The sequence below is a fragment of the Cololabis saira genome, chromosome 19 (genome assembly GCF_033807715.1).
Source record: "Cololabis saira isolate AMF1-May2022 chromosome 19, fColSai1.1, whole genome shotgun sequence".
NCBI lineage: Eukaryota > Metazoa > Chordata > Actinopteri > Beloniformes > Belonidae > Cololabis > Cololabis saira.
In genome coordinates, this window is record NC_084605.1 from 31,870,729 (window position 1) to 31,888,946 (window position 18,218).

Genomic DNA, 18,218 nt, shown 5'->3' on the forward strand with positions numbered 1-18,218 from the left:
AAAAAACTGCAACATCCCGGCGTCGGCCCCGATGTCATTGACAGTAGGAATGGGCGATACATTCCCGTTGATGACGTTTTTGTGTAAAGCTGATTTATGGTTCTGTGTTAAATCCACACACAACGTACGGGAAGGAAGGAAGGAAGGAAGGAAGGAAGGAAGGAAGGAAGGAAGGAAGGAAGGAAGGAAGGAAGGAAGGAAGGAAGGAAGGGAGGAAGGAAGGAAGGAAGGAAGGAAGGAAGGAAGGAAGGAAGGAAGGAAGGAAGGAAGGAAGGGAAAAAAGAAGGAAGGAATGAAGGAAGGGAAAAAAGAAGGAAGGAAGGAAGGAAGGAAGGGAAAAAAGGAAGGGAAAAAAGAAGGAAGGAAGGAAGGAAGGAAGGAAGGAAGGAAGGAAGGAAGGAAGGAAGGAAGGAAGGAAGGAAGGAAGGAAGGAAGGAAAAAAAGGGGGAAGGAAGGAAGGGAAAAAAGAAGGAAGGAATGAAGGAAGGGAAAAAAGAAGGAAGGAAGGAAGGAAGGAAGGGAAAAAAGGAAGGGAAAAAAGAAGGAAGGAAGAAGGAAGGAAGGGAAAAACGAAGGAAGGAAGGAAGGAAGGAAGGAAGGAAGGAAGGAAGGAAGGAAGGAAGGAAGGAAGGAAGGAAGGAAGGAAGGAAGGGAAAAAAGAAGGAAGGAAGGAAGGAAGGAAGGGAAAAAAGGAAGGGAAAAAAGAAGGAAGAAGAAGGAAGGAAGAAGGAAGGAAGGGAAAAACGAAGGAAGGAAGGAAGGAAGGAAGGAAGGAAGGAAGGAAGGGAAAAAAGAAGGAAGGAAGGAAGGAAGGAAGGGAGGGAGGGAGGGAGGGAGGGAGGGAGGAAGGAAGGAAGGAAGGAAGGAAGGAAGGAAGGAAGGGAAAAAAGGAAGGAAGGAAGGAAGGAAGGGAGGAAATGAGCCAGAAAGAAAGAAAGAAAGAAAGAAAGAAAGAAAGAAAGAAAGAAAGAAAGAAAGAAAGAAAGAAAGAAAGAAAGAAAGAAAGAAAGAAAGAAAGAAAGAAAGAAAGAAAGAAAGAAAGAAAGAAAGAAAGAAAGAAAGAAAGAAGAAAGAAAGAAAGAAAGAAAAATTCCCATTGATGACGTTTAGTAGTATTTAGTATCTTTTAGAGAAGTGTTTTGGGGGCTCCAAAGACTGAATTTGGTGATAGATTTATAGTTACAAAGGTGGAGTTGAATTGGTATTTTTTTTATCGTCATTTTTATCGTTATCGGGATAAATGCCAGAATTTATTGTGATAATTTTTTTAGTCCATACCGCCCATCCCTAATTGACAGCTTCCCTTCTGGAGGAACTTGAGCTTTAACACTTGTCTGTGCTTCTGTTGCAGAGCTCTGCAGTTTAATGGCTGGCAGGTAGAGGCCAGAGAGAGACAATCAACATGAACGCGATCCCGTCGATGGACAGACACATACAGCAGACCAATGACCGCCTGCTGTGTATCAAACAGGTGCGTTTCCCAGCACAAGCTGTTTTCACTTTAATGTCCTGCGTCTTTTTTACGAAACACAAATCACTTGATACACCAAGGTGAGATGAGGTTGTCCTGTTGTTCTTTTTTCTCACATCTTAAATAAGCGTTGATTTTCCCTACACTTCCTGAATGCCTCGCACAGATTTGGATGATAGTGGCTGAAAAAATGCTAAACCACACAAAAAGTGTCGGGATAACAGGAAGAAAGAGGAAGAGGGGAGAAAAATCTAAGTAGTAAGGGATGTTTTTTTCCTTAGAGTAGCAGAAAAAATGTTTTAAGGAGGCATAAAGATGCTCTAAAATGATTAAGAGACTGTATTTGACGCAGTTTACGCTGGCTCATTGCCAATATAGCAGTTCTTGCCAGATGCAGTTTTTTCCCTCAATAAATCCATGTTGTTATAATAGAAATAATGCATTTTTTTTCTCTGCTCTTTGCCTTTTATATGCTGTTTACTTGTTGCGATCTAGGTTAGCAGGACGGCAGAAAGACATTAAAATCATAAACTCAAGCATTTAAAGTCATGTTTTCACAACAGTGTTTATGAGACTTTCTCCTAATACCGTGCAGCAGTAAAAATAATTGTTTTAACGCGTCAGCAGAGGAGGTTGATGGTGATAATCGTATGGACATATAGTATCCGTATCTTCTGACGTTGTTTCCTCCTAAAATAGTCGCGTCCATATTCATACATGCCTGAAATCTCCACTTTAGTTAAGTTGCTGTTGCTACTTCCTGATTTTTCTGACAGAAGGCTCAGTATTTTCCATAGATGGTGCCAACCTATGATATGTAAACATAAAAATGTTGGCACACACAACAGTTTAGTGTAAGTAGTCATAGGGGGGGGTCTGACTGTGAGTTTAAAACATTTGCTTGTTAGTGATCTTTAGGATGTGTTTGTCTAAAGTTCATGCTTCCTGTTCTAACGATTTAATCGCTGAGATAAACTGCTCAACCCTATTTCCCTTTTTTTCTCTGTTTACTCTAAAAAGAAGAAAAAAAAGCTCAGTACGGTCATCAAACGCCCTGTTCCACGGTAGAGCTTCTCCGCCAGCATCAGGCCCCGTTTACACGGAGCAAAAACTGTGGTGTTTTCATGCGTTTTGGCCGTTCGTTTACACGAAAACGGAGCTCAAAGCCCCCAAAAACCATCATTTCTGAAAACTCCGGCCAAAGTGGAGATTTTCAAAAACTCCGTTTTCACGTTTGCTTGTAAACGGAGGGAAACGGAGATTTAAGCTTCAGAACGTCACATTATGCAACAGAAACGTCCCCAGCGTCATGAGTGCGACCTGTGTTTACAATTAGTTTGGCCACCGTCAATATTTTCTTGTATTTTACCTGTTTTATATTCTAAAGTCCCACTTAAAAGCAGAGGTGGGTAGTAACGAGTTACATTTACTCCGTTACATTTACTTGAGTAAGTTTTGGGAAATGTTGTACTTTTAGGAGTAGTTTTGAGTCACTATACTTTTTACTTTTACTTGAGTAGATTTGTGAAGAAGAAACTGTTCCTCTTACTCCGCTACATTAGGCTACGTTGAGCTCGTTACTTTTCTTTTAATCCTCCACGTACGCGTCAATCTCATGACATCACTGGGTGATTCTTTGGGAAAAATGTTTGTTTTTGCATGTTTTGTCACATTTACACAGACTCAAACACACACAGAGTTTCTATGAGTTCATGGGCTTGTTCTAGTTCTGCCTGGTTAAAAAAGAAAAGTACAAAGGCTGGAAATTTTGTGCTACTTGTGCTTAATTTATTTTTGTATTCTGTTATTATTTTATTTATTTTATTATTTATTAAAGTACTTGAATTTACTTTAAGATTATTTTAATTTAAGCTATTTTTAATTTTCTTATTAATTTAAATTTATTTTATTATTTTATTGATTTAATTTGCCTGAAGATGATTATTTTGTACTTTTGTCTGTTTGAATGGTTGTATTAAAAAAATTAATCATACGTTACTCAACAGTTACTCAGTACTTGAGTAGTTTTTTCACCAAGTACTTTTTTACTTTTACTCAAGTAATTATTTGGATGACTACTTTTTACTTCTACTTGAGTCATATTATTCTGAAGTAACAGTACTTTTACTTGAGTACAATTTTTGGCTACTCTACCCAGCTCTGCTTAAAAGTATCTCCACTTCTCTGTCACTCCAAATGAAAGACTCTCGTTCCGTCTTGGAAGTAAAGCCTGAATTATGGTCCCGCGTTACACCAATGCAGAGCCTACGCCGTAGGCTCTGCATTGGTGTAACGCGGGACCATAAATCAGCCTTAACTGGAAGTTACACGTGTCATTTGTTGATGTTTTTTCCAGGATTCTGATTGGCTCATAGCACCTTAACAGCGTATTTATGCGAATTTGTGTAAATGAAGAGATTTTGAAAACGATCTCGTGTAAATGATGGAATTTTTCAAAACGTAGAGGGGGAAATATCCGTTTTTGTAAATACCCGGCTATTAGGGCTGGGCGATTTTGGAAAAAAAATAAAATCCTGATTTTTTTCTCTGAAAACCCGATTTTTACTTTTTTAACTACAAAAGACAATGGAAAAATTTGTTTCAAATATTTTATTTTTATTTTTAAAGAAAAATAGTAAACAAATTTCCCTATTGGGAATGAAGTGCAATTGAAAGATACTGTAAATCCTCCTTGAGTTTAGTAAAGTGACAACATTTACAATTTTCTTGACCAAACAAAGATGACTAGACGAGCTGTCTGTGATGCAGCCAGCTGCAAAAAAGGAAAATCGATTTTCCGATTTCCTTTTTTTAACATCGATTGTGATTAATAAATCCGATTTAGATTTAAAATCGATTAATCGCACAGCTCTACCGGCTATGTGTAAACGTGGCCTCAGTCTGGCCCCGTCTGACCACAGTAAAGTCACTTATCAGTCCAGTCCTGTTATCGAGGCTCTGGTGTGACTCAGGTTACTGACTGGGGTCAAAGATCAGGGGGGGGGGCTTTAACTTTAACCTCCCCCTCCCCGGCCATCACGACCCTTCCCTCTCCCTCCACCGCCGCTGACTCCCAGCGTCTCCTTTTGTTCCCCGTCCCCCTGTTTACAGCGGGGACGGATCCCTGGCAGCACCGAGCAGAAAATACTTGCGTAACCCCGGGCTACGGGGCCCTCGCCTTTGATCTCCGGCTCACAAGTGGCGAGACATTTTGTTTCTGAGCTCGGGCGCTGACGCTGAGGGCCCCCGTCTCCTGACGATCCGTGGCAAACCATGTACTTAAAGTGCCAGATTGTTTCACCTGCAGCAGCGAGCCGGAGACGAGATGAGGCAGATAGAGACGGCTCTGAATGTTTCGTAAGGGGGGGGGGGTTGACAGTATGTGCAGCGACTGGCTTTGATGTTCTTAAGTAATAAGGCAGAGGAAGGTAAACACCGTCTTCAGTGCGGTTACTCTTCACAGCTGGGTATTGAATAATTCACCACTCACTTCTGCAGCTGTAATGGAGCTGAAGACGGTCCATTAATGAGGGGGTTTACAGAAGTAGACAAGGAGTTTGCATGCACCTATTAACACTTTACACATTGCAAATGTTTTGGGGTTAAATGTATTAACCCCCTGCAAGACAGAAGTGAAACAAATACATCCCAATATTAGTGCCCCGGGAAACGGCACATGGGTAAACATGCCAATTAGAGAGATCTGTGGCATACAAGGAGGCCTCCAGTCCACCTAATAAATGGTTAAGCGCCGGGTCATTTCAAATCGACCAGTAAGAGCCAGCACCCTGCTAATAGAGGCAGCTTTGTGCTGCAGACAATCAGGGTTTGGAAGGCCCGCATAATAAATACCATTTATGTCCTGCCAACGAGACTAGCTGCAAGCCCATTCAGCCGGCCGTGTATTCTCCTCTCAGCGCACAAAGATGATCATCGGGGGAGATCAGAACAATTAACTCACTATCCCCCCCACCCCCCGCCCCCACCCGCTCACCATTGTCCAATATCCAAGCTATTAAAATAATTAAGGAAATATCGTAAACCAATCCAGCTGTTTGCGTTAATTGAAAGTGTGCACATGCTGAAAGTCGGGGCGTCTCGGAGAAAAAAACGCGTGGACGTCGAGCAGGAATACAAATGAAGTCCCCGTCCATTGTGTTGTTGTTTTGTGGGGAGATGCGACATGTCTGTCTGACTACTTCCAGCCAATAGGGCGGACAGGGGAACAAATTGATTTTGTTGCTCAAATGATGAATTACTGCTGAGCGCGATGATAAAGTGGAGGAAATTGGAATCCGTCAACCTGACTGAAACATGGGTTGGGAGTTAGATCTGAAAATCATTACTGAGGTAATCCTTAAATTACCATCTTGTTCTGAAATTAGAATAATGTGCTTTTCTTCAGTAGAAATCACCAAAAATGTGTTTTTTTTTTCTTTCTTGTAATTCCACTGGGGCAAATAGGTTGATCAGTGTTTCAGCTTGTAAAATTAACACTTTTTTTTCCAAACAATTAGTGGGATAATTCACCAGCACAAACAGCAGCTTTTGGATTGTTAGTTAGCGCAGTCTTATATTAGGCAAAGACGTTCCTAACAAAGCCCCAGAAATGTTGCGATTTGCTCTAATCAAATCTTTTCTCCATTAAAAAACCTCCATTTAGTCAGACAAAGAGCGGCATGTGAAGATGTTGCCTCGGGCTCTGAAAACCTGAGAGGGAGTTCAGGCTGCGTTGAGATGGTAGAAAAACATCACCAGCGAACATCTCTGTAACTTTTATTTTATGCAGTGAAACGGCAACCGAAGAGGTGTTTACTTGTTTAACCTCCAAGCAGATGAGGATGCTGTAAAAACAGCAAACCCATTTCACCCAGGCACATATTTTCTGCGACACTTTGTTTACCTCTCGCCTCTCCGAATTGTACCGTTGTGAATACTTTGGGGGAGATGGGTTGCCTGATACTGCTGGTATCTATTTCAGAGGCAGTATTTCCCTCTCACGGCGGGGATGCCGGCCTGCTGTCAAGACTCTGCTCTCGGTGATGCATTCAGGGGCTTTGGTGGAAACCATGAACTGTCCTCTCGCTGCAGGAGCACTTCCTCCAACTCTCAGCGTCGATATTTCAAGATAAATGGCAGCCTCTCTGTGCTGCTGCTCCTATGCAGACTGTGCAGCTGTTTTTGTCTGGCTGCTGTGTTCTTTTTCAGGGTTAATTGTCTCCATTAATATGTTTTCTGGGGGGGCGTCGATGAATGTAGAATAACGGCAACAAAATTAAAAGCTGTCATTTCTAGGGCTGGGGATCGATTCAAATGTCAAGAATCGATTCGATTCCGATTCTTAAGATTCAGAATCGATTATCAAGATTTGATTCGATCCAATTCGATTCCGATATTGATTTGGGTTAGTGTTATTAAAACAGTTTTTTGAGCTGTTGCATGAATTATATGACTGTAGTTATGGAAAATATTACTACTAGTATTATATTGAGATTAAACAGCAAGTATTGGCAGCTAATGATGCTGTAAGGACCAATCAGCTCCCAGAATGCTGATAGAACTGCTTTCAGAAACATCGTGGGGCAGAATAACCAAACAGATCCAGGGAGGAAACAGAGACGGATGAAATCGCTTTTATTTTTTCCCACATTCCGTTTTTATTTGTTCCATTTTCGGTCTATTTTGGTTTTTCATTTTTGAGAATTTGGTTTTTAGCATTTTTTGCAAATGTAACCCCAAGACAGTATATAAAGTAATGAAATATAGACAATTTATACAATTATAACTGAACACTTTAATGTTTTCATACCTTTAAACATATTTAAAGGCAAAAACATGGCACCAGTTATTCTCGTGTCCAACAAAACATTCCTTTTTTGGGGATAAACAAAAAAATAACCAAAAGTTGTAATGTAATTATGAAAAAAAAAAATACATAAATAAATAAAAGAAAATTAAAAAAAATCCCCCCCCAAAAAAAAAATTAAAAAAAAAAAAAACTAAAAAAAAAAACGATCTTTAGACATATGAATCAATTTTTAGGAATTAATATGAGAATCGATTTAGAATTGGGAAATCGATTTTTTCAACACAGGCCTAGACATTTCTGGACGGAAAGGGACCCGTCGCCAGATTGTGTGTCTCCATCACCGTTAGGTTAGGTTGCAGATGTGCAGATGAGTCGTCTCCAGACGGGACGCCGGAGGTGGGTCGCGTCACGAGAACGAGAGCTTCTATTCTCAGGACAGCCGCACATCCTGGCTGTCTTTGTTTCCTTGAAGTGGGCCACGGCTTCGACCGCAGCGCAAAAAGTTGGAGCGTCCCCCTCAGGCGTGTGGGCGAGGGTAGGGGTGTGAAAGGGGTCTCTTGGCCACCGGTCTAGTTTTGATTGCCGGGTTTTGGCCTCGGTAGAGGCGAACATCTGTGGTGTGGCACTGCCAAGCTCTCCGTGTGACAGCCACACTGATGGGACCAATTGTTCTGAGCGCAAAGAACAGTAATCACTTCAAGCCCAAGTGGTGGTGGTGGTGGCGGTGGTGTATTTAAAAAAAAAAAAAAAAAAATCTTTTTATGTTTTTCTCCCCTCCCTTCTGCATATTTCAACCCCCCTCCCTTTTCCATCCTTGGTGTGCTGATTACATGTGCTGTCTAGCTTCCAGACTCATCTAAATTTAGCATCTGTGGATGTGTGTGCTTCTCCAGGAGACTCTCCACCAGTAGAATTAGCATGCTCTTCAACCCCGCCACATCTAATTCCAGCCTCCCGCGATATTTCAAGCGAGCGGAGAACAGTTTCAGACAAAGCATTTGAAAAAAAAAAAAAAAAGAAAGGGTTTTATCTACTCTCTGTAAAGTGATATGAAAGCAGCCTTATCAAATCCTGACCTCTGCTGCCCCCTAAAGAGCAGGCACGGGAAGAGCGCCGCAAAAGCACTGATTGTACTGCAGCAACTTCCTCCTCCTCCTCCTCCTCCTCCTCCTCCTCCTCCAGTCTCTGCAACAGTGAGAGCAAAGCACACAAACATATTAAGAAGGCAGTCCTTCACTTTAAGCTGACAGACCACTCTGTTTACCTTTGATGCTGTGAAGTGGGAGTCCATTTGTTCCTATTTTGAGCGAGAGCACTACAAAAAGCTTGCGTGCATAATCTCACCAAAGGCAGCAGATTACAGCAGAGTGGGAATGGTGTGCTTACTCTTTAAAGTATTAAGTGTTTGAATTCAAAATCGGAAAGGTTTTTAGAGATGAGATGGCCGGCAGTGATGACGGGCGGAGCCGCAGAGAGAGGGCTGCTTTCCAGTTTCCTTTTGCAGCTCAAACGGGAGAGACTTGACAGCGGGGTTTGTGAGCTGGGGCTGCCGGCTCCAGGGGGGGGGGGGGACGAATGGCATAGAGGAGCGCCTGTGGGTCAAGGAGCCCGTTGTCATATAAAGTCACAGCACAGCCAATGACCGGCCGGTGAAATGAGGGCTTCCTCATCTGTTCATGCAGCCTTGCAGGGAGATTTATTGCACTCGGCGGCAACAAGGCCCTACACAAACCTGGGGACGGGGAAAAGGACACCGGACTGAGACTGCTCGGCTTAGAGCAGCGATGGTTCAAAAACATGTTTTAGCTTGTTTTCAGAGAAAAATCTGTAACTAACTCCTTTTTATGATGAACATAATTGAATCAACATGTCATACCTGCAGGCCAGGACTTCACAAACTTTATATCTATATAAATCATATAAAATGTCTATTAAATGTAAAAAAAAAACTATTTATATACATATCGCAAAGGTATATAATACATAGATGACATAACTGATTGAAAATTGGGAGTTATTCCAGTAAGCGTTCAATGTACTTCTGCTGTCGGTTCTTATTACTTTCAGATCCTTTTTGGAAAATCCTTGGAAACTCAACAGAGACATGATCAATGGAGGGAAATTTTAGGAAGATTAATTCACAATGACAATAGTCTTTTGGAGCTGCAGTCACAGACATATGAGTATTATCAGTTCCACAGAATTGTATCGTTAGAGTAGAGGATGTGAACCTCCATCCTCTTTGATTGTGTAAGAATGAAACCGACCACACCAGTGTCTCATAACGTCTATCAGGTTGTGTTAATGCAGATAAAACAGAACCTTATTATGTTGTACTTTTAATGTCTGCAGCTAGGGATGGGCGGTATGGAATTAAAAATGTATCACGATAATTTCTGGCATTTATCCCGATAACGATAAAAATGACGATAAAAAAAATAACAATTCAACTCCACCTTTTTAACTATAAATCTATCACCACATTCGGTCTTTGGAGCCCCCAAATCACTGCTCTAAAAGATACTAAATGCTACTAAACGTCATCAATGGGAATTTATGGTTTTTTCTTTCTTTCTTTCTTTCTTTCTTTCTTTCTTTCTTTCTTTCTTTCTTTCTTTCTTTCTTTCTTTCTTTCTTTCTTTCTTTCTTTCTTTCTTTCTTTGTGGCTCATTTCTTTCTTTCTTTCTTTCTTTCTTTCTTTCTTTGTGGCTCATTTCTTTCTTTCTTTCTTTCTTTCTTTCTTTCAGGCACATTTCTTTCTTTCTTTCTTTCTTTCTTTCTTTCTTTCTTTCTTTCTTTCTTTCTTCCTTCCTTCCTTCCGTCCTTCCTTCCTTCCTTCACGTACGTTGTGCATGGATTTAACACAGAACCATAAATCAGCTTTACACAAAAACATCATCAACGGGAATTTATCGTTTTTACCGCGAGATGACTTTTCTGACAATTCTTACCGTGGGGAATTTTTTTGACGGTATATCGTGAACGGTAAAATATCGCCCATTCCTATCTGCAGCATTGCTTTGCAGGAACTGAACACTCCCAAACTCATCATGTTTCTCCGCTTTTTCTTCACAGCACTTACAAAATCCAGCAAATTTCCAAACGGCAGCGACTGAGCTGCTGGACTGGTGCGGCGACCCCCGAGCCTTCCAGCGCCCCTTCGAGCAAAGCCTGATGGGTTGCTTAACGGTAAGTCTCCAGCCCCGAGCCCCCCCTCCGCGGTCTCACACTCACAGGTTCAAGGACGAGCAAAAGAGCCGCTAAAGCAACTGCTGCGTTGGCTCTTTCCTCGACTCCCCTAGGGACGTGAGACACAGCGAATGTTTAGCTGCTTGATCTTCACTGAGGTCACCAAAAAAATACAAAACTACTCATATTCAGCCTCCTTTTTCAGTACTTTTCTGCAACAATTTATAATGTGGCTCACGGATTCAGACAGTTCCATGAAAACGATGGGTGCAAAAAATGTCCTTGAGCCACAAAGTCATGAGTGTTCACAAGGAAATACATTTTTATAATTCTTAAATGGCCTTTAATACAAAACCAGACCAGCTGTCACTCACCTGTCACCGGTGCTTTAGCGCTACAGCTTCCAGCATCAGATAAAAGACAAACAGAGTAGCTTTAGGTGCAGTCTGCTTTCCCCGCAGCAGTTGAGGAACCTCGAGAGATTTGTGCTCAGCTGCCACGTTGAAGCCAGGGTGATGCATCCCTCTAAACACTGCTGCCGTCACCGGCTCCGTCTGCAGCGGCAGGAACTTTTTCTTCAAGTTCAGGCCGGTTCAATTAGTTCCCGCCGTGATATTCTCCTCCACTGCTTCTTTTTTAGTCGATGGGCCCCGCAGTACGGTGGCCGAGACCCGCCATTGCTGAAAATAAAAGTAATGCTGCAAACAGAAACGAACGGCGCTGCAAATATAAATAAACCCCGCTGCAAATAAAATAAAAAAATGACGCAAATAAAAAAGCCACAACGGAAGTGAATTACCGGGGACTATTTTTGCCGATGCACCGGTGTTACACATTAAAAATTACACGTAGCGACGTTGAACACTAACCTTTTCACTTATTTTCTCGTTCGTTGTTCTTCTTATTCCTCGCTCTTCTTATTTCTTCCTTTTCACTTACGTCCTCTTCATCTTCTTCTTCTCCTCTCACGTGAAAAACACCGGTGCATCAGCAAAAATAGTCCCCGGTAATTCACTTCCGTTGTGGCTTTTTTATTTGCGTCATTTTTTTTATTTGCAGCGTTTATTTTATTTGCAAAGCGTTTATTTTATTTGCAGCGGCGTTTCTTTTTATTTGCAGTTTCTTTATTTTTCAGCAATGGCGGGTCTCGGCCACCGTACCGCAGGACCAAGCGTGAACCGCACACACTTGGTCCAACTGTTGCCGTCACGATCGACCATCGCGGTTGGCTTTCAGGTGCAAAAAAAAAACGCACAAAAAAAATCGATATCGGCCGATACAGAGAATTGTTCTTATACCAGTGTGATATTTTCAGTTTTTATTTTTCGAATTAACATCAGATAAAGAACATCTAACTAAAAAAAGAGCAGTTTCAGAGCCGCCGTCTCGGCCTGGGAAACAGTCCCACGGCTTCGGATGTGCAGCCACCTGGTGAAATCCAACCATTTTCAACGACTCTCAAGGGCTGATCACGGAGGACAATGAGTTCGTCCGTCATTGAACTTGATTTAGTGCGCAGCCTGCAGCCTTGTATAATGTTGCAGTTTTTCCTGGAGGGATTTTTTCCAGCCTATAATAACACGATATTACCGGCACAATGTTAATGCTGCATAGCCATCTCAACAACTCATGTCCTGCTGCTTTTCCACCTGGAGATGTCCAAGGCAGGACTGAGTAACTTCCTGGCTTTAAGGAGCAGCAAAGAGCCATTGGAATAGTGTTTGTAAAAATGACATGGGATGGGATGGTGCATTGATGTAGATACTGTTATCAGTACTGGAACATCTGTATTTATGGCCTGACAGCCTGTCCGGTGTGTACGGTACTAATGACAGGTGAGATTGGTGCAAGCACCTGAAGGGGATGGAAACAAACGCTGTTTCATCAGGATTCACTGCTGTTCTTGTAGAGCTGTTGGAAGCGCTCTCGGAGCCTTGGACCGGTCTAATGCATGTGCTGTAAAGCACGTGTTTCCCGTATGTTGCACAAACCGGCCGCAGCTCCGCCGACTGTGTGCAATTAAAGTCCTGAAATTAGAACGACTTTTTTTGCAACGTCTTTCAGTAAAATTACCGTTTTCTAAAACGTCCCCTCGCTAGTTTAGATTCTAATTAGGCAGTCTATACTCATATTTCTTCTTTTTTTAATGGGGGATTCCTATAAATAAAAAAAGCCCAGATATCCACGCAGTGTGTCGGTGTCACGTCGAGACTATATTTACGGATAATGATACGGTGCAGGCTGCAGCGTTCGGCTGCACTACCTCAGGACTCGTCTTGAAGTGTGACAGCAGGATCGCGGCTTTGAAAAAGCAGAAAGGGCGAAAAGTTCACGTCTGGCGGGGCGCTCTGGGCCGCGTAGGCCAGGATATGTCCCAAAGCTTTACATGATTTAAGCGGCTCTCTTTGAGCCGATAATGGCAAGGTAAATCAAAGCAGTGTGTGGGACATAATTGTGATTTACATCGCCTCCTGTGGCATGTTGATGTTTCTCTTAATGCTTTCCTCTCAGTGGGTCATCTCTGCTCCGGCGACCACATATTCTCCTTATCTGGCTGTCAGCCGGCTCACATGGAACTGATAAAGTCCATCATTTAAGCCCAACTGCATCTCTGACGCTGTCAAAGGTCACTCTTCTGGAAATCTGGAAACGTGTTCAACCAGGAAAAAAAATCAACTCAACTGTCACTTTTGTCTTGAAGGTTTATTTTAAAATCTTGTTGGTGAACGAGAGTTTTGTAGTTGCATTTTTTTTTTAAACGTCCTTTGAAACACTTTTGTCTCTTAAATAAAAGAAAAATTAAAGAAAATTAACATTGATGGAAATGATATACAGGACTGACTCAGAAAATTAGAATATTGTGATAAAGTCCTTTATTTTCTGTAATGCAAAAATGTCATACATTCTGGATTCATTAAAAATCGACTGAAATATTGCAAGCATTTTATTATTTTAATATTGCTGATCATGGCTTACAGTTTAAGAAAACTCAGATATCCTATCTCAAAAAATTAGAATATTCTGGGAATCTTAATCTTAAACTGTAAACCATGATCAGCAATATTAAAATAATAAAAGGCTTGCAATATTTCAGTTGATTTGTAATGAATCCAGAATGTATGACATTTTTGTTTTTTTTAATTGCATTACAGAAAATAAAGAACTTTATCACAATATTCTAATTTTCTGAGACAGTCCTGTAGTTCTCTTACCTGTTAATTGAATTTCATGTGATGAAAAGGAGGCTTTTTTTTCTTTTTTTAAATGCCAGAAAGTATATGCGTAGGTGTTTTGAAGTCACAACAGCCTTAAAAACTTCCAGCAAACACAACCTCATCACTTTATTTGGGGCCAGATAAACCCAGAAGCAGTAAGAGGTTCAGATTTGCAGGTTTCTGTGACATCACAGACCCACATCAACGTAGATTTATCCATCATCCGCATCTTTAACTTTACCTAACCCACATGTTGCTGCAGCTGTTATACTTCCAAAGGTGTCATTTTAAAAAGGCCACATCCCACTGACTCCGCCCACTCAAACCAGCTCCTATGAACAGAGATGAAAGGACTTAGTTGCACTTTGGTTAAAAAAAAAAGACATTTTATAAAGTGATCAAGAAATTTAGTCAGTTTTTTAATTAATTATTGACTCCCCCCACTTCTCTTTTTTTTTTTTTTTTTTTTGCATACAAGTTCAGGTTGTAAATGCAAAAGGAACTGTGTGATATAGTGGTGTGTCTGACATTGTCCTGACTCCGGGTTGCCTGCTGTTGTGTTCAGGTGGTCAGCCGTGTAGCAGCACAACAGGGCTTCGACTTGGACCTCGGCTACCGGCTCCTGGCCGTGTGCGCTGCCAACAGGGACAAGTTCACTCCAAAATCAGCAGGTAAGACCGCAGTTTTCTCAACCGCCGCCCCAGGCCATCTGGCCATGCTGGCCTGCCCGGGCTCAAAGTTTATATCTGCATTCCTGGCAGCTTTTCCTCCTCCGTCCGCGCTCAGCGCTGCCAGACGCTCTTGAGAAAGGTGCGGTAAACTTTTTATACGCCCCGGACATTTTTAATTCACCTTTCTCACTTTTTTTTTTTTTTTTTTTTTTTTTAGCATCTGCAGCTCAGTTTGTTCCCTCTTCTGTTTTTCTTTACATAAAGCATGGTCGTGTGGGAGAAAAAACCTGCCATCATTGGTGGTGACTTCCCGTTTTCATGCGCTTCCATCATCCGGCTGCGGTGATGGATCACTTGGACAGATGCAGATTGTTAAATGTTGTTTTCAAGCTGAGGGGAAAAGCAAGCTGAAGCCAGGCGAGGATGAAGATGTATAGGCTGTCAGCGGCTCAGCAGATAACAGAAATATTTTATGCTTTTTACAGTTTGTGATTTGTGGTTTCCACCTGTCTCGGGTTGTGAGGAAAGCCGGGGTTCTGCTGTGTGCCGAGCCTTCTCAGGCCATGAATCAGAGCCACATATTGTTTAAATTTTCACTTGCTTCTGTCTTTTTTTATTAATGGCTTTATATCAAGCTCCAAATCATGTCCCTGTTATGTCACCTGTGGGGTGGAGAATCATTCAGTCTGCAATCAACTAACACTGGCATATGTTTGTACTTTGCTTAATGCTAAATCAAATCTCGTGGCCTACTTTATGGGCTTAGATAAGATTGCCAATTGATTCTCTGTCTGAATAATTTCCCGCAACAGTAGTCATTTGGAAAAACTGGAAGTGCTTTAGTCTCGGCGGCATCCCAAAATACATTTCATGGACAATTATGTACCCATAAATATATGAATATTTTCGCGAGGACGCTCTTGCGCAGAGAGGAAAGTCAACGGACACTGCGGTCGAGGTATTTTCCCGGCGAGAGCTCCCAGAAGAAGAGAGGAGGCCCCCGTGGAGGAGGTTGTTAAACCCCAGAGAAAAGCCCTCTCTCCGGCAGCCACTCCCACGGGGCCCCAGGGGACCGACCTTGCTCCCCCGACATCCAGCAGGGCCGTTGCCGGGCGACGGAGGAAGGGGATGAGTCACATGACGGAGCCTGCATGGCGGCGTCAGGTCAGCCATCCAGCACCAGACAGATGAGTCAGTGTGTGTGGAGAAAGCCCTTTTGGTTACTTTGTTTTTCCTTTTCTTTTCTTCTTTTTTTTTTTTGATAGATGAGAGTTTAAAGTAGATGATGCCAAATGCTTGAAAAGTGGAGTAAACATTCTGGGCTGTGTGCACAGAAAACATCAGGTCTGTGGATGAGGACCATTAAGTAAATCAGATTTGGCATCCCGTTGTAACCGGGCCCGGCGTGCCTTGGCTCTGACACACTGCGTGGTTGAGCTGTTACATTTCTGGTTTGTCGACTAAAGGCCTCCTCCTCCCGAACATGCTAGAAAATTGGAGCTGAGGGAAGGACAGAGTAGGAAATCGATGTTCACACTCAGTTTACAGCTGAAATAGCTTGTAGCTTTAACAAATTGATCATGAAATGCCTCCAACAAATGAAGGAATGAGTTTTTTTTTCTTCCTGGCTGTGATGGGAGACCCAAAAGAAAACGGCTATAATCAAAGCTTCATTATGTCTACCTATTGATTTATTTATTCTATTATTATTTAAATTCTTTCTATTTATCACAGTTCAAAACGTCAAGATGTTAGTTTTGAATAAGGACCCTCCTCAAGAAGTTTGAAATCAAAACACACAGTGATTTATTTAGTGAAATCAATGTTCTGCTGATCTCTTTAATGGACATTTGGGACGGGGCACTTTTGTGCGAGTGGCCGACAATGCCGGGGCCGAGCTGGGGGAGGGGCGTCTTTGTGAATAGGATTAGCCTGCTCTATTAATCTGTGATTATTTAGACCGTCCCACCGCAGGGACGAGCGATGCACGTGGAGCCGCTGCGACCTGAAACATCAGCGGCTCCTGTGTGGACAGAGGTGTCAAGTAACGAAGTACAAATACTTCGTTACCTTATTTAAGTAGAAATTTTGGTTATCTATACTTCACTGGAGTAATTATTTTTCAGACGACTTTTTACTTTTATTCCTTACATTTTCACGCAATTATCTGTACTTTTTACTCCTTACATTTTAAAAACAGCCTTGTTACTCTATTTCATTTCGGTCTTTAATAAAAACTATCCAGTTAAATTGCTCCATCCGGATAGAGTGAATTTGGTTGTGGTTGTTTCAGATGTTCTTGTCCAGTTTTGTTCTTACATCCGTTCCCTCAGATTCCTGCAACTAAACTTGGATGTACATTCCAATAAAGGTTAGGATAAATGATAACATGCCTCTGAAGTTTGACTTTTTGCACCATTACAATACTTATAGGCAACTAGTCATCATATCTGCTGCTCTCTGAAACACATGTTAATGCTCAATAGTACACATATATGCTTCTTTAATATATTTGCATTATACTAAGATTAATTCATTTTCAATGGCTTTTGTTCTTAATGGCTTTTTTCCCCCTTACATTACTTTTACTTTTATACTTTAAGTAGTTTTGAAACCAGTACTTTTATACTTTTACTTGAGTAAAAAACTTGAGTTGATACTTCAACTTCTACAGGAGTATTTTTAAACTCTAGTATCTATACTTCTACCTGAGTAATGAATGTGAATACTGAAGACACCTCTGTGTGTGGATAAACTCATCGGGGCCTCCCCGTTTACGAGCCCGGCCGGACCCATTTCATCCCCCCCCCTTGCACCGCCACCGTCATTTCACCCGGCTTGGAAAGAGTCAACAAATCGCCCAATCACAATTCCTCCTGCACGAGGGTCAGGGCGGTGCATTCCCGATCACTCGGGCCTCAGTGAGCTCGAGGAATTCCTCAGCTCCAGCAGAGTGAAAGGACGCGGCTCTTTCTAAGAGGGAGGAGCGTCTGGAGTTTCTCAGCTCCTCCAGCCATTCATTCTCACATGCAACAAACGCCTGGTAAACCAGCCATTCAGCAGATAATTAGTTCTCGCTCTTGTCAGGCTGGGTTGTCGCTACACTTGTTTTACACATGCAGGGCTGTAGTCAGGTCCGGTCGGCCGACACTGTAGACGTTACCGGCCTCTGCCTCTCGGCTTTTCTTTCATGCTGTTTTGCCGGCATGGGTGTGGGTGTTTTTTCTAAATTAGAAAACAAGGTTTCTTAGTTTTTTCTAACCTTCTGGAGTGAAAAGAAGCAGGAGCCATAGTGGGAGGAGATGGTGCGTTTGCTTGCTGCTCTTGACATGTAACAGGCAGTTCAGCCACCTGTTCAACACTGTATTTATTAACACTTGGTTTTATCTCGAAATATTCCAAGATGAGGTTTGTCCAAGGACTTTAAAGCCTTTATTTCAAAACAAAAAAAACTCCTCTTGAACCCCTCTTGCCATGCAGCAGTGAAACAGGTGCTTACAAGAGGATGATGGAGAGAAGCAGAATGAAAACATGCAGAAAAGTGCTTTATATAACTCAATGTACAAAAGTGTGTAATAAATGTGAAGAAACTGAAGTGTGCATCAAATGAAATGGAATATTTGCATGGCTTTCTTAAGCTAAATGCAAAATAAAAGGATTATTTTGATGCTAAAAATGTTACTTGCGTCCAGAGATTTCCATTTTCAGGGTTTAAATGAGACGGTTGAGGTGACCATGTTTCAGTGTTTGGTGAATTCCTTTTACGTTTGAGTGCAAATGCGGCACAGATTTCTTTCTGCGCCGTTGCTTCCAGTGATGATCAAACAGCACCGAGCTCCATGCCTTCTGGCGATGCGGCGCTT

At 42.0% G+C, this 18,218-nt stretch overlaps 1 protein-coding gene across 10 annotated transcripts in view; it reads left to right on the forward strand.

Annotated features, from left to right (window-relative positions):
- LOC133418761 (zinc finger MIZ domain-containing protein 1-like) overlaps nucleotides 1-18,218 on the forward strand; it is a 165,337-nt gene that overhangs the window by 110,026 nt on the left and 37,093 nt on the right. For 9 of the 10 annotated variants that reach the window (XM_061707577.1, XM_061707576.1, XM_061707581.1 and 6 more), the window contains 3 exons: nucleotides 1,352-1,471; nucleotides 10,356-10,469; nucleotides 14,250-14,355. In XM_061707577.1, coding sequence (XP_061563561.1) covers nucleotides 1,403-1,471; nucleotides 10,356-10,469; nucleotides 14,250-14,355 — 289 coding nt within the window. In that variant the 5' untranslated portion in view covers nucleotides 1,352-1,402. The remainder of the gene's footprint in view (nucleotides 1-1,351; nucleotides 1,472-10,355; nucleotides 10,470-14,249; nucleotides 14,356-18,218) is intronic. The other variant, XM_061707585.1, reaches the window with a different exon arrangement.